This window comes from Diadema antillarum, unplaced genomic scaffold (genome assembly GCF_040938485.1).
Source record: "Diadema antillarum isolate AM-2024a unplaced genomic scaffold, OU_Dant_1.0 seq00000459_RagTag, whole genome shotgun sequence".
Taxonomy (NCBI): Eukaryota; Metazoa; Echinodermata; class Echinoidea; order Diadematoida; family Diadematidae; genus Diadema; species Diadema antillarum.
The window spans coordinates 710,419-735,382 of record NW_027271430.1 but is presented as its reverse complement, the minus strand read 5'-3'; the positions used below and the strand labels follow the sequence as shown (position 1 = coordinate 735,382).

The 24,964-nt window shown below is 40.6% G+C and overlaps 1 protein-coding gene across 1 annotated transcript in view; it reads left to right on the top strand.

The window, feature by feature from the left end:
- Window positions 1-23,827, top strand: part of LOC139732977 (serine/threonine-protein kinase 36-like) — a 37,640-nt gene extending 13,813 nt beyond the window's left edge. The window contains exons 10-32 of the mRNA XM_071643813.1: window positions 647-802; window positions 1,744-1,848; window positions 2,766-2,989; window positions 3,358-3,457; window positions 4,086-4,177; window positions 5,688-5,793; window positions 7,151-7,301; window positions 8,065-8,189; window positions 9,991-10,098; window positions 10,684-10,782; window positions 12,166-12,260; window positions 12,799-12,862; window positions 13,361-13,471; window positions 14,258-14,394; window positions 14,824-14,998; window positions 15,767-15,870; window positions 16,338-16,543; window positions 18,172-18,245; window positions 18,852-18,993; window positions 20,282-20,469; window positions 21,069-21,198; window positions 22,757-22,926; window positions 23,642-23,827. Coding sequence (XP_071499914.1) covers window positions 647-802; window positions 1,744-1,848; window positions 2,766-2,989; window positions 3,358-3,457; window positions 4,086-4,177; window positions 5,688-5,793; window positions 7,151-7,301; window positions 8,065-8,189; window positions 9,991-10,098; window positions 10,684-10,782; window positions 12,166-12,260; window positions 12,799-12,862; window positions 13,361-13,471; window positions 14,258-14,394; window positions 14,824-14,998; window positions 15,767-15,870; window positions 16,338-16,543; window positions 18,172-18,245; window positions 18,852-18,993; window positions 20,282-20,469; window positions 21,069-21,198; window positions 22,757-22,926; window positions 23,642-23,827 — 3,048 coding nt within the window. The remainder of the gene's footprint in view (window positions 1-646; window positions 803-1,743; window positions 1,849-2,765; window positions 2,990-3,357; window positions 3,458-4,085; window positions 4,178-5,687; window positions 5,794-7,150; window positions 7,302-8,064; window positions 8,190-9,990; window positions 10,099-10,683; window positions 10,783-12,165; window positions 12,261-12,798; window positions 12,863-13,360; window positions 13,472-14,257; window positions 14,395-14,823; window positions 14,999-15,766; window positions 15,871-16,337; window positions 16,544-18,171; window positions 18,246-18,851; window positions 18,994-20,281; window positions 20,470-21,068; window positions 21,199-22,756; window positions 22,927-23,641) is intronic.
- The last annotated feature ends 1,137 nt before the right edge of the window (window positions 23,828-24,964 follow it).

The following is a 24,964-nucleotide window of genomic DNA, read 5'->3' as shown; positions in this document are numbered from 1 at the left end:
CTTTTTGTGATGGCACTAGGTGAGGGCTTCAAAACTTCTACACAGAATTTTGACCTTTGACTTCTCCCGATTTCGATTCCGTTTGCTTTTTGTGATGGCACTAGGTGAGGGCTTCAAAACTTCTACACAGAATTTTGACCTTTGACTTCTTTGACCTTTGACCTTGATTTTTTACCGATATTGTACATTTTGCTACTAAATGCTACTTCCGGCGGGGACACATTTTACGCACCGCGTAATTTCTACTTTTCCTTGTTGTTAAAAGGGAGGAGCTTAGATCTTGACAAACAAGCCACAAGGTATCATTGTGCGTAAACAATCTGAACCCTCTAAACATAATAATGATAATCATTTTTCACTCGCCGTTGTATACTGCATACGCAGAACATTTCATGAGGTTTTTATTTTTGTGAATTTCACGAGTCAGGTGCTATTAGCGAAATTAAAGACGTGAAAATAATGGCCCTGATCCCAATATGAATGTGATGCACACGTATACATTTCTCTGTTCAGTACAGTACTACATGATTGCGAATTCAAACCACTCGCGAAATGGTCGGGAAGTCCTGATTCACAAAAATATAGACTCGCTATATGGCGTATACAGTAATAAGACACTATTTTTTTCTTCTGTGTCTGTGCCTAGGAGGGAGGGTCAGGTGCAGGGGATGGGAAGAAGCCTCACAAGCCTGCCGACAAGCCCAAGGGGAAGCCCCGGATGGCCAAGAGTGAGCCCTGGCCCAGTGTGAAGGAACAGGAACCGACCCCCAGAGAAAACCGCATCACCCATGACTACAAACAGGTGAATTGGGGTCAGATTACTTTGTTCTCTTTGTCCTGCTTCTCTTGTACAAGCCGGGATTGAAAATACCATGAAGGAAGAGACAGATATCTTGATGACTTTCAAACAGACATCATGGGAAACCTACATTAAATTTCCTAAAAACAGCTGCGGGTGGGAGAAATGAGGCCATTTCTCCCTTCTTCTTTTGCTTGCATTTTTTCACTCAGATGAAAATATCTGAACTCACAATACACTGTATATGGTGAACCAATATCTGTACAGCAGAGGATATGCTTTGCTGTGAAGAAAGTGCAGAATGGTATCAGCTGATACAATCACAGTATTTCTTCCACTCTCGTAGGGTAAACTGATGTTCTGAAGGTGCCTCATTATCATTTACACTTTGAACATACCCCCTGCCTTTCAAAGATTATGGGTCCTTTTTTTCTTAACCTGGTAACAGGTAACTTCTTTTAGCATATTTTTTGCATGGATTATTGTGGACATGTTGTGTCTGTTGATTCCTAAAATTCCAAAATGGTCTTTTCTTCATCAACATTATGTTACATACCAGTAGTGTTTTCACAAATAGTTGAAATTAACAAATCAAGACAGATTATATAGCCAACCAGACAACACTTTGTTTGTTTGATCAGTTCTTTGGTTCCATTTCTAGATAAGGCAGTGTAATCATCACTCCTAGATATAGAATCAATGAGTAGTCATTTTATTCCATCTACTAAATGTGACATGTAACTGTCAATTGATGTAAATAGATGAATTAATTGATGGAGATAGACCACTGTAAATCTCTCATTTTCATTCTATGCATGTAAGACTATGATTAATTATGACTTTCGTTTCACCCGCAGAAGTGTGATGATATCACATAAATATGTCATTAGTGACTCTCTGCCACTGAAGTATCAAATCCATTTGCCCCCATACATGTCATCCAGGAATTCCCCAGTGTGGAGGTTGAGAGCAGAAGGGTCCTTAAGAAGGAAGGAGGAAAAGTCAAGGATGTGAGGAAGAGTATTGACAATGTCCGGCTACAGGAAGAGGTAGGCAAGCAGTCTCTCGTACTCGATTGTCTCCCTGAATGTTTTGGCTTACCTCAGACTAATACCCCTTTCACGCTTAGCATATTCCACCCGGTGCAGCTGGTGAATCCAGGAGATCTCGTAGTATGAAAGGCCTTGTGGGTAGAATGACAGGTGAAATGCTAGATGACTCTTTAGAAATGTTACTCTCAAACTGTCCCTGGTAAACTCCCGAGTGCCCCCGGTAAACTCCCAAGTGCCCCCGGGAACATTTGTGTAATACTACAGTGTAAAAGGCATTGCAGGTAAACTCATGGGTGAAAAGCAAAGGTCAGTATGCCAACAACGTCTTGAGGGCCATTTTGTGCATGTACCATAGTGTGTACTTCTGCTGTAGAAGAGCAGCTGAGAGAAATTCACCACGGAGCTTATTCGCTAGTGTGAAAGAAATTCTTCGTGGGTGTTCCATGTTTGATTCCCTAGTGAACCTCTTGGGTAATCCCCTGACTGACTTGTGTGAAAGGAGTGTAACAGTCTCGATTACCGGTATCATCATCATCATCATCATCATCATCGTCGTCATCGTCGTCATCGTCGTCATCGTCGTCATCGTCGTCATCGTCGTCATCGTCATCATCGTCATCATCGTCATCATCGTCATCATCGTCATCATCGTCATCATCGTCATCATCATCATCATCATCATCATCATCATCATCATCATCATCATCATCATCGTTATAATCATTATAATATCAGTAAGGATAGGAGTTACAGAAAATGTTTTTGCACCTCCTGGTTCTGTAGTAATGGTATTAACCTATTGCCAATGGGAGCTTGATAGATACTGTACAGATTCTATGGGGATTTGCAGGGAAAGTGATTAAGTGATGAGATGGTATAATTACCTGTATCTTCTATTTCATCGATTCCCACAGGATGTGGACAGTGAGGATGAATGGGACACCCTTTGTGATGTCACAAACCCAGAGTCTACCGACCCGGAGTCCATCGGGCGTCTCCTTGGCGACTCCTCATTCGTCCAGCGCATCGCTGCCAGACTAGAGGGCACGTCGCGGCAGACCATGGAAGGGATGCTAGAGGGCGCTTCACGCCTCCGCCTCGTCATCAAGGTCATCAACAACCTTTTGGCATACAAGGGGTCAGTGTAACCTATTGCTGTTATTCCTTCATTGTTCACTGCTGTGGCTAGGAGCAGATGTCACTGTTTGGGTAGAGCATGATCAAGCAATTAAAAACCTTTTAGTTATATCATATACTATAAGAGTAGAAATTTTTACGCTAGTAAGTTTTTGCACTCAGCCAGTAAGATGAATTTGGCGTGTTTTTAATTCCATGGACGTAGTGTATCACATATAACAAGCAAAAAATTTCCACTTAACAGTATGTGTAAACATGTGATTTTTATCTTTGCATTTGTTCATTTAGATATTCATTCATTGGTGCATTTCTACCCTGCTTTGTCATTAAATTTGTGCCCTCTGTATCTTCTCTTTGCTGCTCTCACAGCTTTGCTGATCTCCAGGCTGAGTTTTGTCAAACAACCAAGGTGCCAGCCTTACCTCTTGCCATTCTCAACCAGATGAAGGAAAACAACGTCGTCAGAGAAGTATGCAGAACGATGTTTTCTCATTTTTGTAATCAATTGAAATATGTGTTTCATGGTTCATTTCTTCCTCTGCATTATGAGGATTTTTGTTTGGTTTAGTTTTTTTACTTTTCTTGGCTCTTTTGTGATGCTCATACATTTGTATGGAGAAAAGTTATCAGAAAAGTATGCAGATTATATGGGACATCGATAGTCACTCAGTTGTCTCGTGATACATCTGAAAACGAATATTGCATGTGGAGCACGTATCACTAGAAACAATCAAGGATGTCTGTTACGTCTTATTAGCTTCAATGATAATAACTTCATTGCCTTCATTTGTTTTTGAGAAAGGTTGGAACATAACATTACAAATGTTGACTTCCTTTAACCCAGTGAGGACGAGTCCCGAGTACATTCGGGCAGGTGTCTATGGGAAATGCATGTTATAGCATAATCAGCCCACCCTCAACGGGTTAAGTTTCAGTCTGCCATCATCTCAGATGCACAGTGGATATCAGTTATAAACTTGCAAAACATAACAGATTATACGGTTCTGATGATAATACAGATTCAATGGTGATGCCCAAAACCATTAATTTGTATTTTCTGACTAATTATTTTGATTATTTTCATTATATTTTCTTAGCAACCTTGGTACGTACAGATCCTGATAGATCTTGCCAGCGTGGTTACAGCCTACACCATGTCAGACATTGCCAGTGAGCTCACCATAGACAGGTCAGTCAGTTTCTTGGTTCATTTCCTTTCACCTACTACAGTTGAACCTCTCGTATCCGGACAAGTCGGGACCGGGGCTCATCCGGATAAGGGTTTTGGCCGGATATGGGAGACTCAATGCTTTATACATGTACATATACATACACATGTACTGATGTAGCCCATTGTAGTACCACATGTAGTAATGTGTATACTGCAACCTTTTCATTGTTACACTCAGTAACAGACAGGTACAATGTACATTACCTAATAAGTACCTTACCGGGCCCAAGGTAAAAAGTGATAGCGCATTGCGATTGGGTTGCTCTCTTCCCCACACTCTCTCTCCCTCTCTCTCTTTGTGTGTGTACTGTGTGTGAAAAATTTTTGAGTGTTCAATATCATTCGTTGCTCAGCCAATGACTCTAAACAATGCATGTCTATCTAGTCATATTGACGGCTGTGTATGGACCTATGTGTGGCAATGCGATATGAGAGGACTCGAGCGCATAATCTGTCTATGTTCTTGCGATGATTTGGGAATGTTTGGGGATGTTAAAATGTCTGAAGGTAAGCAATTTGGAAGGAAATTTGATGTAATGTATGTTAATCATGTTGGAAGTAGTAATTCATGTGTGTTTGTGTAGGAGTTCTCAAGGAGTTGGGAATCCCCCTTTCCTCCCGTAATTATTTTTTTTTAAAAATCACGGTGAGATTGCATCCGTATAATAGAGAGATCCGGATAGAGGAAGGCCAGATAAGAGAGGTTCAACTGTAGTACATTTTCACATTGGCTGCATGCACAGTCTTTGCTATTTTGGTTTTTCGGCCAGTTTCAAATTGGCAACAGTTTATTTCCTCACATCAGAGCTTCCTCCTAATGTCTGCAAATTTTCATGCATGATTCATTTATACACAATTAATGGCCAAGTTGTAAAGAATTTCCTCAAGAGGTATAAAATGTAAACAATACAGAGGGTAGAAGTTTGGAGAGATGGTAGGCAACTTTGCACAACCTTCTAAATCCTTCCTGTTAAGAGTGAAATGCTTGTATATAAAAGCATTTTTCATTTGAAAACATCAGAGAGTGTAGAAAACATCATGTAACAATCATAACTTGGACAGCTCAATTGTCCTCGCCTGTGGCTATGAAGCAATGATGTACTTCCATTGGGTTCATAACAACAAATTACAACATATCGACAACTTGAATGGGCTGATTATATAAGGAATAGTAACATTATAGTAATATACGCAAATATGTACATCTAACTGACAGGACAAATGCACAACATTAATATCAGAACTGTCTCATAATTTAAGCATTTCGAGCACATAAGCAACTTGGATTAACTATGCTATACAAAGAAATAACAAATGAAATTTGAAACTTTTACTGGTGTATCCATTTTATAAAAATGGTTAATTTCACCCAAGATATGGAAGTCCATCATTATTATAAATCTCCCAGTTCATAATGTAACCCTGAGGTCCTGCCTGAGTTTGTTCATGGTATGATTGGTTGTTCCAGGGCCAAGGATATAATGGAGAGCGCCCTCAACTTTGCGGGCCTCCTGCCCTGGCTGATTCACATCAGGGAAGATGACGACCTCACACTCAGGGCTCAGTGTGTCTATGTAAGTCACATCTCTGTGCTGACAACTAGTGCAACTTGATATTGTACACGCTGTTATTTTCACGTATAGATATTTTCGTGAATGATGAGGTCATAAACATTTTCGCGAGTTGTTTTCGTGATTCGACCCCGACGCGTACCTTAATGCACTATTAACAAAGCACATGGAGGCATTTTCGCGTGTGGTTGAATTCGCAATCCAACTGTGATTCATAAAATTCACGAAAATTAAACCCTCGTGAAAATAACAGCTTATACAGTACATGTTTGTACTTGAGGGTTGGTTCGTCAGTGTGGTTAGATTGTATGGTCAAAGATGATTGCATCACGTCATGATGGAGTCCTGATAATTTCTGTTACATCTTAAGAGCTTCTAGCTAACCAATTAGAGATTAAAGACTAATCATGGCATTAAGCTGGTCAAACACAAAGAGGAAAGAAGGAAAGAAAGAAAGAAAGAAAGAAGGAAGGAAGGAAGGAAGGAAGAAAGGAAGGAAGGAAGAAAGAAAGAAAGAAAGAAGGAAGGAAGAAAGGAAGGAAGGAGGGAAGGAAGGAAGGAAGGAAGGAAGAAAGAAAGAAAGAAAGAAAGAAGGAAGGAAGGAGGGAAGGAAGAAAGAAAGAAAGAAAGGAAGAAAGAAAGAAAGAAGGAAGGAAGGAAGGAAGGAAGGAAGAAAGAAAGAAAGAAAGAAGGAAGGAAGGAGGGAAGGAAGGAAGGAAGGAAGAAAGAAAGAAAGAAAGAAAGAAGGAAGGAAGAAAGAAAGAAAGAAGGAAGGAAGGAGGGAAGGAAGGAAGGAAGGAAGAAAGGAAGAAAGAAAGAAAGAAAGGAAGAAAGAAAGAAAGGAAGAAAGAAAGGAAGAAAGAAAGAAAGAAGGAAGGAAGGTAGGAAGGAAGAAAGGAAGAAAGAAAGAAAAAGAAAGAAAGAAAGGAAGAAAGAAAGAAAAAGAAAGAAAGAAAGGAAGAAAGAAAGAAAGAAGGAAGGAGGGAAGGAAGGAAGGAAGAAAGGAAGAAAGAAAGAAAAAGAAAGAAAAAGAAAGAAAGGAAGAAAGAAAGAAAGAAGGAAGGAAGGAAGGAGGGAAGGAAGGAAGGAAGGAAGAAAGGAAGAAAGGAAGAAAGAAAGAAAGAAAGAAGGAAGGAAGGAAGGAGGGAGGGAGGGAAGGAAGGAAGGAAGAAAGAAAGGAAGGAAGAAAGAAAGAAAGGAAGGAAGAAAGAAAGAAAGGAAGGAAGAAAGAAAGAAAGAAAGAAAGAAAGAAAGAAAAGTGTATCTGTGTGTTTCAGGCAATGAGAGGAAATTGACGATGGATATAATTTTTGAACATTGCATGAATCTGATGTGATGACTTTTGTTGTGTTGCTGGCAGTGTTTCATCTACCAGTGTGAGGTGATGGACCGGTGTCCAGAGGAGTTTGTGACGGGGTTCTACACCGGTCTCTCTGTCACCCACCCAGACATCGTAACCTCTATGATGGAGACACTCAGGCAGGATGAAACCCTTCTCATCAAGGTCACAAGTGAGTGTCAGAGGTCATAAAGGTTAATGTGGATTTATTTGTAGAGAAACTTGACGCTTGTCACATTTTGCTCCAGTAATAGGATTTGCAGCAACATCCATGACGATGGGTTACATTGATGTGAAGATCTTTTCATGTGCAAAAGTTTATTACCAGAGCATGTACATTGTCTGTACTTAACTTTCTTCTTTATCAGGCTGCTCTGTGTATTTTCTTGGTATATGACTGATCGTGTAAGGCAGTCTGTGATAAGCATGTCATCACTACCTGCGCCAAGGAAGGAGGTTATGTTTTCATCAGCATTTGTTAAGCTGATGACGTAAACAAAATGCCTCTTTTTTGGGAAATTGGGCGAATTTCAGCATGTGTATATGAGTGGAAATGAATTGCTTGGCAGAGATCTGCGCTCTCAGAGTGCTTCTCTAGTTTCATTTGGCATATTTGAAGGTTTCTTCCAGTATCAGGATTTCATGAAATCCATTTTGAGTTCTGCATCGTTTACAAACTACCATGTAGATGAGGAGTTTAATGGTGACATCATATACCATCATCCATAGAAGGTCAGTCCCTTTAAGAATGATACGACTTGGAGATACTGTGAAACTCTATATCTATTTAAAACACTGTGGAAGTTGCAAGAAGTTGTACATGACTGCCACATATTGAGTTTCACAAAGACATGATTTGCGCTGATGATATTCCCAACAAAGCGGAGGTCAAAGTTCACTGTTTACCATCAATCATCATGTGTCTCTCGCTGTAGGTGGGCCAGAGGGGGAGGAGTTTGGGGAGCGCTGGGAACAGATGTGTGGTGTAGTGATAGGAGCACTGGCCGAACTGGTCTACGTCCAGCAAGGACTCAACACCTGTGTGGAGGGGAAGCGCAAGGTAGGTCAACTCTTTGTTTCATTCAAAGAAATCAGGAGCATGTTGCAGAGTGCTCACTTTCTCACAAGAACGCACCTGAAGTGCTGAGTGTGTGTAGATCCCCCTTCAATCAAACCCTATAGCAAGGGTGCAGATTTCTCAGTTTACAGTGAGTTCAAATTTTATTGCATCATTTTTCATAATACACTGCATGAGATCCCGTTTTCACATGCAGGATCAAGTGTACTCATAAAATGGACCCACTTTCGCCAATATTTTATTTTTATGTTTTAAAGCCAAATGACACTTCACAAAGATAGTGTGACTTCCTGCAGAAAATTTCTGGATCTTGGTATCACCAGTGGACCTTCTTTTCCAATGCTTGGTGCGAGAATTATCTGTGTTCACGTCAGTTTGTGTGTGTGTGTGTGTGTGTGTGTGTGTGTGTGTGAGAGTGTGTAGACTTTCAACCTGCAAACATACATTTACACAGAGGATGAAGTAATCCAAAGCCAACTCAGCCAAACTCAACCTATGGCATTCACGCAGGTCAGATATTCCAGCTAGGTTCACAGAGACGCACCATTGTGGCACTAGACAACGGTTTGATTGTCATGAGTGTCTGTCCCCTTTGAAAATGATGCATCATAGATAGATACAAATTTATCTGCAAAACACAGTCACATACATGCCAGTATGTAGTCAAGCCATTCTGACATTACATCAAACATAGCCATTTGTTTCTTATACCATACTGGACACAGGCCTCGAATTAACCGACGGCCACCGACGGCCATGGCCGTCGGTGCCCCTCTCGTTGGCCGCAATGCCTTTTTTTCCGTGATCAAAGTTACGGCCAAAAAAAATGTGCCCTTTTTCTTGTGGCAGTGGTGCCCTTTTAGAATGAAAGTTATTATTTATGACGTATAATATGCCCTTTCTCAAAGTCTAACTCAAATATCATACCTTCAGTTCACTCGCGTCCCAATATATCTGATTCAAACTCAAAGTATCTTTCCGAGATACGAGACGACGTGTACGTACATGTGTCTACACCCGACCGGCTTTTACCGTCCCGACTGCCTCCGCAGCGCAGCGGCCATAGAGTTACTAGCTAGGCAGCGGCGGGCCGGAGCAAGTGGTCGCAATACCATGCTAAAAAATGCCAGGCCTGTCGGACGGCTGCTGCGAGCATTGCCATCTCTCTTGCTCTGCATTCATGCCCACCCGACGCGACCCGCGCCAACGCCGCATGCTCAAAGCAAAATGGCGCCGGAGGTGCTCCAAAGCGAGCGCGGCGTGTGCGTTGAGAACGTACTGTATTACAGAACCTACATCGTATTGCGTATGGCCTACTACCTAACGTCGTCTGCTGCGGAGAGATCTTATGCGTGCGTGCGCTGCTGGAGTGTAGCAGCACGGTCGGTAGCATACAGCTCTATGGGCAATTCACATCACGTATAAACACCCAACATGCCCTTTCGAATGTGGCCTTGGTGCCCCTCTGACTGACCTAAGTGCCCTGGCCTCTTGGAAAAAGTGCCCTTTTCTAAATGGCCGTGCCCCTCCAAAATCCTATTTCGAGGCCTGTGGACATGTTTCTACCTTGTACATTTGTATTGCTACTCCGCAATTCAGCCTTTCGGCTGCATGAATCAGCTTGAAATGAAATAAAATGAAAATGAAAATGCTCTACATGTTTTTAACATGTACATTTGAAATGCTACCCTGCAATTCAACCTTTTGGCTGCATGAATCAGCTTGAAATCAAATAATGAAATGAAAATAAGAATATTTTACTTTGCTCTTCTGATCAACACAGATGGCAGCTGCCCTTGGGGACGAGCTAGCCAAGCCAAGTCACCATGAACTCACTGACAGCTTCATGAAGTATGTGGCCCATCCATCCTACTGTGAAAATACTCTCAAGGTAAGCTTTCATTACTCAGTTTCCCAACCAGCTTTCTTGTGGACATTGAAGTTGAAAAAAGCTTCCCATCCAGTTGAAAAATGCATATTTCCCTGTGGACTTTCAACTGAGCATCAGTCACGCTTACTTTGATTAAGTGCTCATCTAGCATACTATTCAGAACTAGCAGGTATGTCTATCTAGTTCATGATAGTTAAAATGATATTTACAATGATATTGATAATGACGATTATTATGATGGTAAACACATTGATAGCAATTGTGATTTGTATAGCACATAATGATTATCAGTTATTTCTCCATGCAATTTATTCACAAGTGATAAAAGTCACAGCCTCATATAAGATATGTATATTTATATAACATTTATTTGGGCTTTTTTTCCATCTCCTTTTACATCTTTTGAGGCAAACATCAATAGTTAAAGAAAAGATAGATAAAACAAAATTTTATAACATTGACACTGTTGGGAGAGAGTCAGGTATATTTTATAAATCAGATAAACTAGAACATGTATTAGTAAAAGAGTTGTGTATTACCTTTTTTCGCTGCATGAATATAATGATGTTCTCTCCTTGAAACTAGACAATCTACTTTGGCTGTCAGATGTCGCCACACCTCTGCAAGTATGTCGCTTGCAAGGAGGAACATATCAGTCTCATTCTTCTTGTCCTCCAAGGAAAGGTGAGACATTATGTGTCAACCCTACATTCACTCGTTTAATATAATGGAACTCCCACTTGACATGGTTCCTGATGCATTAATGTGGAAAGACTATTTACTTTGTGCAGCCTTGGAGTAAGTCTTGCACAAGTCTTTACTTGTGGTATGTGAAACCCTGAATTGACAGAGTGTGTCTGAATACAGTCATGGGTCTAGGACAATTACCCTCTGGGCAATTACCCCAGACCCTTCCCCTGACCCTAACCCTAACCCTAATCCTAATCCTGAACCTATCCTAACCCTAACCCAAACTCATGACCCTAGACCTAACCCTAACCCTAATAATCTTTACTCTAATCTTATCACTAACCAGTATTTAGCTGGGGGGTAATTGTCCTCGTGGGGTAATTGCCCTGATACATACAGTCATATCCTACTGGGGATGCCGTTGAAAATTTGTTTTGGATGCCCATGCCCTTAATGCAGGGCTCACCATGTAAAGTGGTGGCTAGGTGTCCCAGGGACACTGAAAATTGATGTCAGGCCACCAAATTTCCAGAAAGGTTGTCTTCAGGTGGCCCAATGACTCATGAGGCAACTATTACTCAAAAATTGATTTTTCTGTTTCCTCTTTTTTTCGGGCCAATACATTTCTTTCCCAGGCTACCAAAATTACAAAGAAATAAACATTTCAGCGGCCCAAATGGGCCACCAGAGAAAAAATGTTAGGGTCAAGCCCTGCCTTAGACATAAAAAATACCTGTCATTTTTGTCCTCCAGCTAGACAATTCGTCCATATCCTCTCTCTACTGAGGAGGATAAATAGATCCATGGTAGGAAGGAAACCATTATTTGTGAACATACTTGTAGTTGTCAATAAAAGAAAATGTAGAAGAGACAGGTTGAGGAGCTCAGGAAGGTTTGCGTGAGGGAGAAGATGCCCCAAATCGGGCAAGATGGGGAGAAGGTGTGAGGGCAGTTGCTGTGAGAGTGAGGTAAACTCGGTCACCCCTGTTATCAGGGACAAACCCTGATGAAAAATGGATGATGATGCTGATATTTGTCAAAGTTATGTGATATGTAGCTCTACAATGAGGCTTCCCAGGTAGGGAACTTTATGTAGTGTGAACATGACATTGTGCGTCCAGTGACTTTGTAAATTATAGGATGCTCTCATCTGAGAAATGTTTTTCTGAGTGCATAGATGATGTTTATCACAAGTTGATTACAATTGCAGTTTAGTTTCACATATAGGGATTTTGAGACAGTACCATGCTCAGTCAAAATGGTTTCAGAAATTAAGCAAGGTGTTGGGATGATGATTATTTATGATACTAATAAGTATTGCCACTGTTCACACTGAGCAATTCTCTTTTTATTTGTGTGTGTGTTTGCCCCATGCAGACAGAGATTGAGGACATGAGTCAGAACACAGTCTATGAGATGTGTTCACACATCCTTAGCACCATCATCATCCAACTTCAGGCCATACCAGAAATGTGAGTGGGGAAAAAAAATGTAACGTAATATTATGTTACCCTTCAATGCAATGTGTATCTTTTAAGGGATATTGTTGCATATTTGAAGGTCATATATCTCTTTTACAAACATGAAATTTTGCATGTGGAAGATTAATGTCTCCCAACATCAGTAAGGAGAAGGTTCAATGACTGACTAATGCCAGCTAGCTAATATATTGTAGAAGACTAACTTGAGGTATTGTGGGAGGTTTGAAGGACTTTGGTAGGCAAAATTTGATTTAGGTTTAATGTTTGCTCCATTGGCCAATAAGGGAGAAATTATGATATGAAGATCAAAAAAAAAAAAAGAAGAAAACAAGCAGAATGTCATTATGACTTTATGTAGAACCACATGGGTTGTAGTGCCTACCACAAATATCCCAATTTCTGTGTAAAGCTTGCGTTTTCCACGCTCATTTGTTACTGGAAGATGCAGATATTTGCCGATAAAGAATTGCACAAGTACGTAATGACTTGAACTGTGCTGATCTCTTCATTTCTGTGTGTTTGTTGACAGTCTACTCAAAGCCAGTGCTCTGTTTGCAGCCATCTTGCTGGACTCACAAGTGGCAAGTCACACGGTGAGTAACCACACTTCCTTCATTTAGCATGAAAATGTCAATTGTTGTTGTGTAATTGTTGTCTTCCTTGTAAATGATGCAAATGATATACGATTGATTGTGTTGAGAAAACCCAAGAACAAATCATAGAGACATCTTGAATACAGCTCCCAACTTGCATGAATACTGTAAAAGTGGACATTTTTGCGCTCAGCCAAGTAAGATGAATTTTGCATGTCTTTATTTGCATGGATCAAAATGCAGATTACTCTTGCATATTATATAATAAGCAAAGATTACTATGTCTGTATTTTTGTTTTAGAATTCATGTTGTGCTAGATGTGCAAAGATGTTCACCTTTACAGTTGCAGAAATCCAAGACTTCAAAAGTATTAGTACCTGTTAAAGACTACATGACTTCTGCATTGCGTAGGCAAAAAATTGTTCCAGTAGGATCCCAGATAAGGTACCTTGCTTTGAGGAGAGGATAGTAAAGTTGTTGTATTTTTGTGTCACTAGACGGCAGCTGCCCTGCTGGTCAGCCAGCTACTCCATCACGGTGTTGCCTTGGAGATGCCCACTGGAGACCTCTTGGATGCCCTCCACTCAGCTCTCAATGACCTTGAACAGGTGGGTCGCATTGAATCTACCTCAGTCTGTCATTTTGGAATCAGGGAAATCCCCCATTGCATCATCATAGGGGATTACCCCACTGTGTAAAAACCAATCACATTATACTAAAGACTGTTTACTCTTCCTGTGGGAGATATTGGAAGAAGAAATGATAAACATGCCAGAGTAACAAACACAATTTTTCGTAATTGCCAGAGTCTCTTACAGAGCAATGCACACATTCATAGGGTTTGTTTCATGTACAAGGAATCATACACTTGTCAAAAAAATTATTGAAGTGACAAGGAATTACTAATGCTTTGAAATACCAAGTGTGAGATATGAAACCATCTCAGGCTGGCAAGATATATTTACCCAATGGACTTATAGAATGAAATTCATCTGATTTAGTTATGAAATATGCAGTTAGTGAAAATTGCATTCTATTTTCTTTTCTAATCACAATTCAATTTATTCAGGAAAGTGAGAGTTCAGAGTTTAATCTGATTTCAGAATATTTACTCTGCCCCAAACCCACTTTTCAGTCTTCTTGCAGTTCAAATGCATTAAAATGTTCTGACACTTTAAGGCACTTCAGACCTTTTTTTCATAAGTTTTTTTTTTTTTTCATAAACCCATGATCCATTGTCATGCATATGTTCACAATGTGTTTTGAAAAAAAAGAAAAGAAAAATGGTTTAAAGTCAAAGTCAAAGACAAAGTACATGAATTGATGTAAGCCATTTTGCACAGTGTCAGGTAGTCTGAATGATGTGAATTCATGCCCCTCAATGCTACCCACAGATCTGTGTGCGTTGTCCATTTGACTACGGCATCCTAGATGGACTCCTCCTACTACTGTGTCAGTTTCTCAGCCTGGACCAGACGACGGTCAGTCGCTATCTCATAGAGGCTGGAGTCTGGGATCTCCTCTGGCACAGGTAAATGGTCATCTGGTTTTACTCACGCTGTCCCTCTAGTCTTGTGATTATCTCTTCATAGTCCATTAAAGGAATAGAATTTCAAGTTTTCAGCACGCCCTATGTCCAGAGAACCCAGCCCAAAGCATGTATTAACCTTGAGATTCTCCGGCCTGGCTTGACCCCCTAGCAAGGTGGAGATCGTGATCACATTAACATGTGTACAATACTATGTGCATGTAGTACACATCAGTAGCGCAAAACGTGATGTTATCACATAGTCATACCGATAGCAGGACCAAACTTGTGATTCCAATCAAGATAAAAACTTCCATCAATTTGCTGTAGTCCCACACAATGAAAAAAGAAGAAATTATGAAGCCCACTGTCTTGCCTACCTCAGCTCCAATGTTTAACTGAAATTAAATCTTTTCCTCTTCTTCCCTTTAGATTGATGCAGACTTTAGGAATTCAGGAGATTTCCAAGAAGCCCAGCGCCGTCGACGACGATGATGATGACGATGAGGACCAGGTCATTGAAGTGTCTGCCAATCCTGAGTGGACGTTGATGTCACCCTCGGGTGTGGCCGCATCGCTCCAAGTCATCCTAATCGTCTTCACCAGGGTGAGTAAATGTTTGCTGATCATCACATTCAATATTAACTCATTTCTTTTCAGCTTCATATTGTCATTGGTTGAATACAGAAGGACATACTGTTTCTACACACTTCGATAGCAGACAGTGGAAGCTATTCCAAATGTAGATAAAATGAAAGGGAAATTCCATCCTTATGTTATCTTTCTTCGTATGATTCAGATAACAGAAATATTAGAGAAGTAAATCACTGGAAATTTCGGAAAAATCAGACACATTAAAAAAAGTTATGATCTGTAAAAGTTCAGAGAGAAAGACATATTGGCAACTGTGTGTGATCTAGTTGTTGAGCAGCTCTCCACTTGCTTTGTACACCAAACTTTTCAATTTTCTTATTTCTTAAATATTTTTGCACAGACAAAACTCATCCACTGAGGAGGACAAGCAAAAAACATATTACTGTCATTAAATATGAAGAACAGATCTGAAGAAATTCTTCCTTGGGAGAAAATTGAAAATTGTTGTTTCAAGTTAGCAAACACCACAAGTACTTCACTCTCATTGATGTGTGTTGTATGTTACTGGCTTGTTTGTCTATAAATACAGTGATGTGCATGTGCATGTGTATGTGTGAGTATGTGTGGGTGTGAGCGTGTCAGGTGTCTGTGCTTAAGATTTTATCTTGCAGGAGTACTTGACTGCAAGCACAGTATGTAACTCATATGAGTTTTTAATATCTCAAATATTTTGATGTTGGTGTTGTCATCAACCCTCATTGTCTCATTGCCCCTGCTCCAGGAGCCGTACCACTGTGTGCCCCAGTTCTGTCGGCCAGACGGGGTGGTGATGCTCACCCTCAGCACTTTGCTCTCTCCTCACTTCCTTGCCATCCTCTCCTCAAGGTAAGGTACCTTGTACCCACCACCAGAAGAATGGTACAATTCACCATGCACCGAGATACCAACTATTACTTTTTTAAAAATTATTTTGAACTCTTTTATTTTCTTTGCCGAAAATGCTGCAGGTTTCATGGAAATACTGTTTTTCCCCAAAATTGTATTACTACACATATCTATTGTAGGTTAATGGCCGGAAAGGTAAAAATATTGTTTTTTCCACCAAAAGATATGCCTTCTTAGCCTTCAGAGTACTGCAGTGCAGGGGGGGGGGGGGGGGGGGGGGGGGTACAAACTTCCGAAAGTTTATGACCTGCTTATTGACCATCATGTGATCAAAGCAAAGACAGGTCATTGTGCTGATGAAGGCTGTCGCTTGATAGCCGAAAATTGTGGAGGAGGTAAATATCTTGTGCTGAAATCAAAAGTGTAACATCAATTTCATCTCATTTTCACCCTTCTATCTCTCGCAGCGAGAGCAAGGAGCAGAACATGTCTGAGTTGGTGTCAGACATCATCCTCCACGTCTGCCAGCTCCTCTGCTTCCCCTTTGCTGTGGATACACACGAGATGATGCTGTCAGCCATCCTCTCCAGCTTCAAGCAGTGCCTCCTGGTCCAGAAACTGGTGGCTGCCTGCAGGGGCCACGTCCCACTGAAGATGATGGAGATTCCCATGGGTGAGTTACGTAGCAGAGACTCCAACTCTAGCTCACACAGAATGTCCTGCTCTCCGGCTTGAGTTTGAATTTCTCTCATTCAGATGTCTAGGTCTCCAGCTTTAAAGACATATTTTCAATCACTTAAAATTTACCTTCCTTCCTCCGAAATTTAGCTGTATCGTATAATTTTCATTAAGAAAAATGAGGCTGAGATAGCATCTATAACCCTAGAGCTTCCATTACCCTTTAGCAGGCCATGGACCCATGTGGCAAGGGACATCACGCTTGGCACTAATGATGTGTGCTGCATGCATATAGTGCACATGCTTGCACAATCGCAGTCTCCAATTTGTAGGGAGTCGAGGCAGGAGAATCTCCCATTTAAGAGATGGTTAGGGTTGGAGTCCCTGCTGAAGAAGAAAGTGATCAGGTTGTAGCTCTAATGTTGCAAAAGCATTGCAGGGGGAACCGTAGTGTTTGTCAAAGACCCTCTTGCTGTAGTAAATTGCGAGAGAAGCATACAGTTGCTAGAGGGTAGTCACTTGAGACAAAGTCAAGCCCCAGTGTGAAGGACCCTGGAGACCTGTCTGAATTGATAACTTAGTCTTTTAATTACCAAATTCCACCTACTAGCATTTGGTACCAAAAGATCACAGCCAACCAGCAGAGCTCTGTTTGAGTAGCTGAAAACATGCATGAAATATTTCATACTGACGATGGCCAGTGGGCAAGTCAAGCAATTCCACTGGTCGAGCTGACTACTGTAAAAGTGGATATTTTCGCGTGACTAATTTTTCATGTTCAGCCAGGTAAGAAGAGTTTCGCGTGTTTTCAATTCCGCGGAAACAGGACATCAACTACTAGAACATATGGCACACAAAAATATTTGCATGCTTTTATTTTTGCGCTAGCTTCTGGATGCACGAAATGCGCGAAAATTTCAACACCGCGAAAATTTCCACTTTTACAGTAACTAAATTATTCAGTAACATGGTGCATGGGTTAAAATTTGTACCATCTTAGAAGTAATAATCACATTTGCTCATCTCAAAAGGTCCCTGTTTGGACTCACTCAGCTTTGACTCTTTTTGCTCATAACTGTCAGAACTGTCGGAATTGTCAGAAAAAAAAAAAGCTCAGGAAACCTTCACGCTAATGGTTGGACTGCAGCCCAGAGTAGCTCGCATTTAAATCATTGGGAGGATTTGTGACAGAAATAGAAAAAATCTGCATTGTATGTATTCTCAGTACAAACCAAGTGCATCAGCATCATCGTGGCTACTAGAATACATGGGCGGATCCAGGAATTCCCTAAAGGGGAGGCACCTTTACAAAATTAAAGGGGGGCACACGCCACCCCCCCCCCCATTTTTTTCTGTTTATTTCTTTTGTTTTAGCGAAAAATAAAGAGGGGGCGCACACCCGGTACACCCCCCTCTGGATCCGCCACTGATAATATGTCTTCACGAGTGTATCTTGTCAATGTGCATAATCACAATATTCACATCACTGACACAAAAGTTATTGATCGTATGGAGACCACCAAGGAGGGATTGTTTGAGCATGTGACTGTCAATACATGATACTACATGAGTCCAACTTTCTCATTTGCTAATGCTGCTGATGTTGTTTCTCTTTATTTGTAGGTGTGCTATCAAGACTCATTCTCAGTGAGGAGGCCTTCTTGACACAGTTCTGTGACTGTGTATCCCAACTGAAGGTAAGTGCTGGTGGATTACAGTAAACTTTGATGGATTATGGATTGTGGAAGTTTCTCACAAAATATATCTGATGTGGCCAGTAGAGAAGCACTCTTGAGAGCGCAGACCTCCTCCAATGAGCCTATTTCCACCAGTGATCTTGTTCTTCCATAGAGATCAGTGATTTCCACTCATACGTAAAACTATGCATGCTGAAAATCACCCGAAATAGAAACATTTTTTGTTATGTCATCAACCCTCAGCTGTGTGGCGCACCTCGCCCTAGCAGAAACTAGACCACGCACTTTAGTGCGCGTATGAAAACTTCAAAAAAGCGCAGCTTGAACTCCCAAGTTTATTGACCCTACCTGCCAAAATATCAAAAATCCTTCATAAAATCCATAAAAAAATTCTTGATGACTACCAAAATTTAGTCATCTGTTCCATCTGTCATTCTCGACCTTTCCTGCAAGTTTCATTCAAATCCGTTCTCAACTGTTGGAATTATTTTGAACATGGACAAACAAATGAACTAAAGGTAATGAAAACATAACCTCCTTCCTTGGCGGAGGTAAAAAGGATTTTGTGTTTGATTGATTCTTCTTTTCGCCCCCTGTCACAATCAGGCGGAGGAGTACCTGTCTGGTCTGCTGGCCAAGGAATGTCCAGTGGAGGTCCAGTGTGACATGCTGTCCATCTGCAGCCACCTGGCACGGAGCGGGGCTCACCACTTGGTCCTCCTCAAGACCATCCTCTCTGGAGGGAAAGGTAAAGGAAGAGAGTTCCTTGAGGATTTTCAACTCATTCACAGAATTCCTTAAGGTTTCCGTAAATGAGCTGATACCCCTCAAGGAATTCCTCAGTTGGGAATTCTATAAATGAGCTGACACTTCTCAAGGCATTCCTTGAGAACTCTGTAAATGAGCTTGCAATTATCAGCTCATTTAGATTTTCTGATTTATACCGTATCAGGATGATAGGCTCACTGTGATGTATTCCTTGTTTGGCTTTTTACACTGAGTGCAGTTGTGACTGCTGAAAGGAATATGATTAAGATGCTAGGATATGATGCTCTCATAACTTGCATACATCATTATATTTCTATTTGGTATTTTTTTTTCTTTTGTGCATGTGTGCTTTTACTTTTATTCTTGAAAAATTAGGTCCAATGGAATCTTTCATTGAGAATGCACACACAGCTTATTTAAGCTTCTCTTCTTCACATGCTTAAAATTGTCAGCTTGAATTTGATAACTTGTTTTTGGTGCCCACGTAAGTGAAACATTTCTCAGAAAAGGATGGATTTCCTACAAATCTGCTCTTGAACCTGTTTGAGACTGTCGTAATTATTGAAGGACAAGTTCACCTTCATAGACATGTGGGTTGAGTGAATGCAGCAATATTAGTAGAACACATCAGTGAGAGTTTGAGCAAAATCGGACAATCCGTTCAAAAGTTATGAATTTTTGAAGTTTCTGCTCAGTCACGGCTGGATGAAAAGACTACTAAAGCTTGTGATGTCAGATGAGTACAACGATATAAAGAAAGAATAAAGAAAATTCAACATATTCCCATTTTTCTCCCATAACAAAAGAACACTCGAATTCTCTCTTTCAGAAGGCAGGGGGAATAATGTTACCCTTACCATAAGTCAGTAGGAAGTCGAAGAAATGTGCACTTTATTCAAAAAGTAAAGTTTTGTGAAATTCTCTTTTTATTTTCCTTATATAGTTGTACGCGTGTGACATCATACACTGTAGTAGTCTTCTCTTCCAGCAGTGACTGCGAAGATACTTAAAATATTCGTAACTTTTGAACGGATTGTCTAATTTTCCTCAAACTTTCACTGATGTGTTCTACTAATATTGCTGCATTCTCTCAATCCTTATGTATATGAAGGTGGACTTGTCCTTTAAAGACTGATTACTTGAAGAGCGAATAAGCAACACATGTATGCATACATGTTTAATGTTAGCATGCAGTGCGTGGATATGGTTATGGAGGGGTAATTTTGATTACTCTATTGATGCTGAATGGTGTTCTTCTCTCTCCCAAGGTGGGACGTACCAAGGTCTGACCAGCCTGCTGGACAGTGGTAACCAGACGGTCAAGTCCAGGGCCTGTGGTCTGGTGGGAAACATGATGAGACACTCCCCAGCCTTCTACTCAGTCCTTAACACTAGTGATGGTCTCCTCACATCACTCATCAAGGAACTCTCCAGTGATGATGCAGACATCAGAAGAGTGAGACACACACCCTTCTTACTCTCCTCCATCTGTCTTTTCCTACCAGCATCTCTCTTCATCCCCCCCCCCCATCTCTTCATCTCTTCATCTTCACTCTCTCTCTCTCTTTCTCTCTCTCTCTCTTTCTCTCTCTCTCCCTTTCTTGCTATATGTCTAATTATTAATCTCTTTCTTTTCTCCAATTTACCCACTTCACCCAAACTATACAATAAACTACGGGCTACACCGACAATTTTGCAATCTTCAGCTCCAGATATCATCATAGTTTATCACTGCCATACATGAACTTTAGCCACTGGAGAGTTTAATGAATTAACCTCAAATTCCTTATGTCAATAGAGAATTCAGAATTTTGTAGTCCTCATATTTCGTAACAATTTGGCAAGATGTGAAGTAGTTGGCACGTCTGATATAGTAGTGTGTTTCATAATTATATCTGGCACAGCGAAGGAGTCCTGAAGCAACAAGAGAGTATGTTTGCTCAAAGTGTAAATACAAGTCATTGATTCCCATGTCTTTCCTGTCGTACATTGGTATCTATGGACTATAATGATGTCAGCTCACGGCTTTGTTGCAATCTTCTATTCTATCCCCAGTCCTCATCCTATGCCATTGGTAATGCTGCGTACCACAGTGGAGACCTCTACCAAAAACTTGCCTCGGCCATACCAGTCCTGGTCCAACTCCTGTCTGACCCAGTCACCAGGATCAGGACCAATGCAGCAGGTCAGAACCAAATCAGATATTCTCTGATTATTTCAGCAAGGATGTTTCATCCTTTTGTTCTTAGATTACTGTATACGCCATATATTTAGCGAGCTAAAATTTGTTGTGAATTGAGACTTCCGCCGATTTCGCGAGTGGTAAAATTCGCAATCGTGGTGTCCTGTATGAACGGAGAAATACATACGTGTGCGTCACATTCATGTCGGGATCAGAGTCATTATTTGCGTGTGTCTCTAATTTCGCGAATAGCACCTGACTCACGAAATTCACGAAAATAAAAACCTCACGAAATATTCAGCGTATACAGTATTCTGTTCATACAGATGACTTAACTCCTACTATGCTGTGTTCACCAAGTGGCACACACACACTTGAGTGTTTTTTTTTTGTTTTTTTAGCCAAGTAGCCCATACTTCCTGAAAGCGATTGTCAATGAATAGAGATGACCTAATCCCCCTGATCTATATTAGGTGCGGTCAGACTGGCAAAAGATCAAGAAGATTAAGTTCGCGATCTTTAAGATCTCGAAATTTTGCCAGTGTGACCGCAAACTCCCGCGAAACTTCCCGCGAAACTTCTCAATCTGTTTGCGGGCAGTGTCTCCGAAGCGCGAGGCCATTGTCATGTACAGATGTACATTGTTATGTCACAATCACTAGCCATTGGACAGCACACTCTTTCTTGCACGCGTACCAATGGCCCAAACTCTGCGGTCTTAAAGGGACTGTACAGTACTGGTTGAGGTGGGGATTCATGTTTTGAATATTCCTAAGTGAGATAATGAGAAACCTGTTATGAAATATGAAAGAGTATGTAATTTTAAGAAGGATTCAACGTTTATTTGATGAAAATTGGTTTTTAAATGGCTGAGATATCCAAAAAAGTGATAATAAAAGGCGACAGGCCACGCCTTTTATTAGGATCTCTTTGTTTCACCTTGTTTTTGGATATCTCAGCCGTTTCAAACCGATTTTCGTCAAATAAAACTTTTGATACCCCTTAGAATTGCATGCTCTTTGACATCTCATAGAGGGGTTTCTGAATATCTGGCAAAACATTAAAAGCTAAATCCTCACCTCAACCAGAACTGTACACACCCTTTTAAACTTCTCAATCTTTTGCCAGTCTGACCACACCTAGTGTGTCACCATAGCCTTCCTGCCAGACTGAGGCATATTACTTTCGCACCTGAGTGGGCTTGCTAACTTTACACTTAGGTCAAGTTTTGAGGGATTGCTGAATACTAGTGACCAGAATGGTTCGTCAGTCAACACTTTGGGAAACATCCATTTCATTGTGCTGTATAGAATGCATTAAACTTTTTTTTTTTTTAACATTGCCAAATACCCGGCTTGCTGTCAGGTGGATGTACTGGCAGGCACCATTAATAAGTATTACATGAATAATCATTACATCATAGATGCTTCATTCAGTGAATTTAAAAACCAGACCTGTCTCTCAGTACAAATGACCTTTTTCTTGTCATGCACAAATTGGAACCAGAATTGACTTATTCACTGTTTCTACTGTTGTCAAAATCTGATATTTGTTGTGTTAGGAGCCCTGGGGAATCTTGCCAGGCACTCCCCCAAGCTCTGCCCACAGCTTCTCAAGGCCAAGGTACCTGAGAGCCTGCTAGAGTCGGCTCATCGGGACAACCAGCTCAGCGTACAGGAGGTAGCTCTGGTAGCCCTCAGGACGCTGGCCAGGCATCCACCACTTCGGCAGGTTAGTGATTCAAAACCACCAACACCGACACACTGAGTAATAGTGAGCTGTCTGGAACAGCTTCAGATGAAACTCAAGTTGCTCATGCTTGCATGATAATTCAATTCAACTCAATTCAATTCAGACTTTATTTTCAATTTTTCAACAGAATGTATATTGTTATAACTGAAATTCAACATTCATTTTTATGATAAGCAAGAACATTTTTGCAATGAACAAAAATGTTACAATGAACAAAAATTTTTACAATGAGCAAAAATCAACAAGTATTGCTCTCCTTATGTTAGAATTTGAAGTCATGAAAGAAGTAGATGAATGTCTTTTATCTTCATAGTGAATACACTGAGAATATTTTATGAACAAATTTATCACCCTTATGATACTTCATATCGGAGTGTTATACTTAAAAGCTGCTTCGGTCCTGAATGTGGATTGTGATTATAAACCACTCTAGTCTGTTCTTGAGTTTCATTTGTTTGTATGATTTCATAAATAAAGAAAGCATATGAATCTCTTTCTTTAGAAATTTGAACATTTGAAAATCTATAAAAGGCACAAAATAATGTCTTCTAATATGATTATGATTAATATCATGTTCATACAAAAATTGTGGAAAAATAAATGCTTTCAACATCAGCAAAAGTTATGAAATGTATAGAATAGATTTTGAGAATGATACATTTAATATTGGAATTATTAAATTTGCATTCTGCAGGCACTTCTGAAGGCCAAGGCAGCAGACAAGCTGGTGACTCTAGTCGACAGTATCCGTTCCTCTGGCATCACCACGCCGGGAAGCCTGCCCTCGTCAGCCCGCAGCGAGCGCAACAGTGCCAGCGCCGTGTCGCACCACTCGGCCAAGCTGCTGGCCCTCCTGAAGAGAGGGGGCAGCGCCAGGTGACCATAAGATGACCGTTCTCAATCTCCTCCCTTCTCCCCATAGTATGGAATAGCATACAGGGAGGAAAACTCCCTCAGCATTTGATCCAGCTGTGTCAGGGAAGAGCTAACAGCCTGGGATCATGAATGACAGTTTGTGAGAGACAAAAGGGCATTCATAGCAGCAGTGCTTCTCTGTAGAATGTTGTGCTACATGAATAAGTGTGACTCCGATAGGTGACTTACATAACGATTGCCAAAGGTGAGTTTCTCCATGGTTGAATTTCACCGATTTCAGAGGTACAAATGTGTACCATTACAATGCTCCATGTGTGGCTATTGTGTATTGAGTAGAAACAGTACAGAAGTCCAACCTGTCTATAAAGGCCATTCTAGACAATCTCACAATTTCTTGATTGTAGATGAGATACATGGTAGTACCAAGGTGCCGCAGGTGGAATACCAGTTAGAGGCGGTAGGATTGGTCTTGCAGGAATTACTTCCTGGCATTGATATCAGTGGCCTAACTTGCTCCACCCAAGTTTGATAGAGGTATCTTTTTGGTCATTAAGCCATTGATTCAAGCGTTTGCCACTGAAACTAGGAATGCTTTATTGTTGATTATCATTTTCTGTCTTTCTGCCAATAAATTACATTGACTTTCACACATTGAACTTGCTATATTGAACTTTATTCATTGCTTTACTCATTGAATTTAGTACATTGAATATGACATTATGAACTAACACATTGTACTTCGCACAGAGTAATTACCACTTTGACTTTGTCACATTATTACTTTGAAATTAATTTTTGAGCTAGCATTAGACATTATTTTCACATTAGCCAACAATAGGTTGTATATATATAATATATAAGAAATTTCTTATAAAGCGCTATGTCCAGTTACAAACTACTCAAAGCGCTATAAGGTTATCATGAGTCACTTATACATCAAAATTCTTTGTGAGTAAGTCAACACTGTGCCTAAGGTGAGTAATTTAACCTGATTTTTCCACTCATATATCTGACTTTGTTAGTCAAAAAATAGAGTCACATAGAAGCTAAACTGCATATCCATCTTTCCATGTATGCTGCTAGAATAAATCTTTCATACATTGATGTGAATGCCAGTGGATTTTCCCCCAGAAGCAGTTGA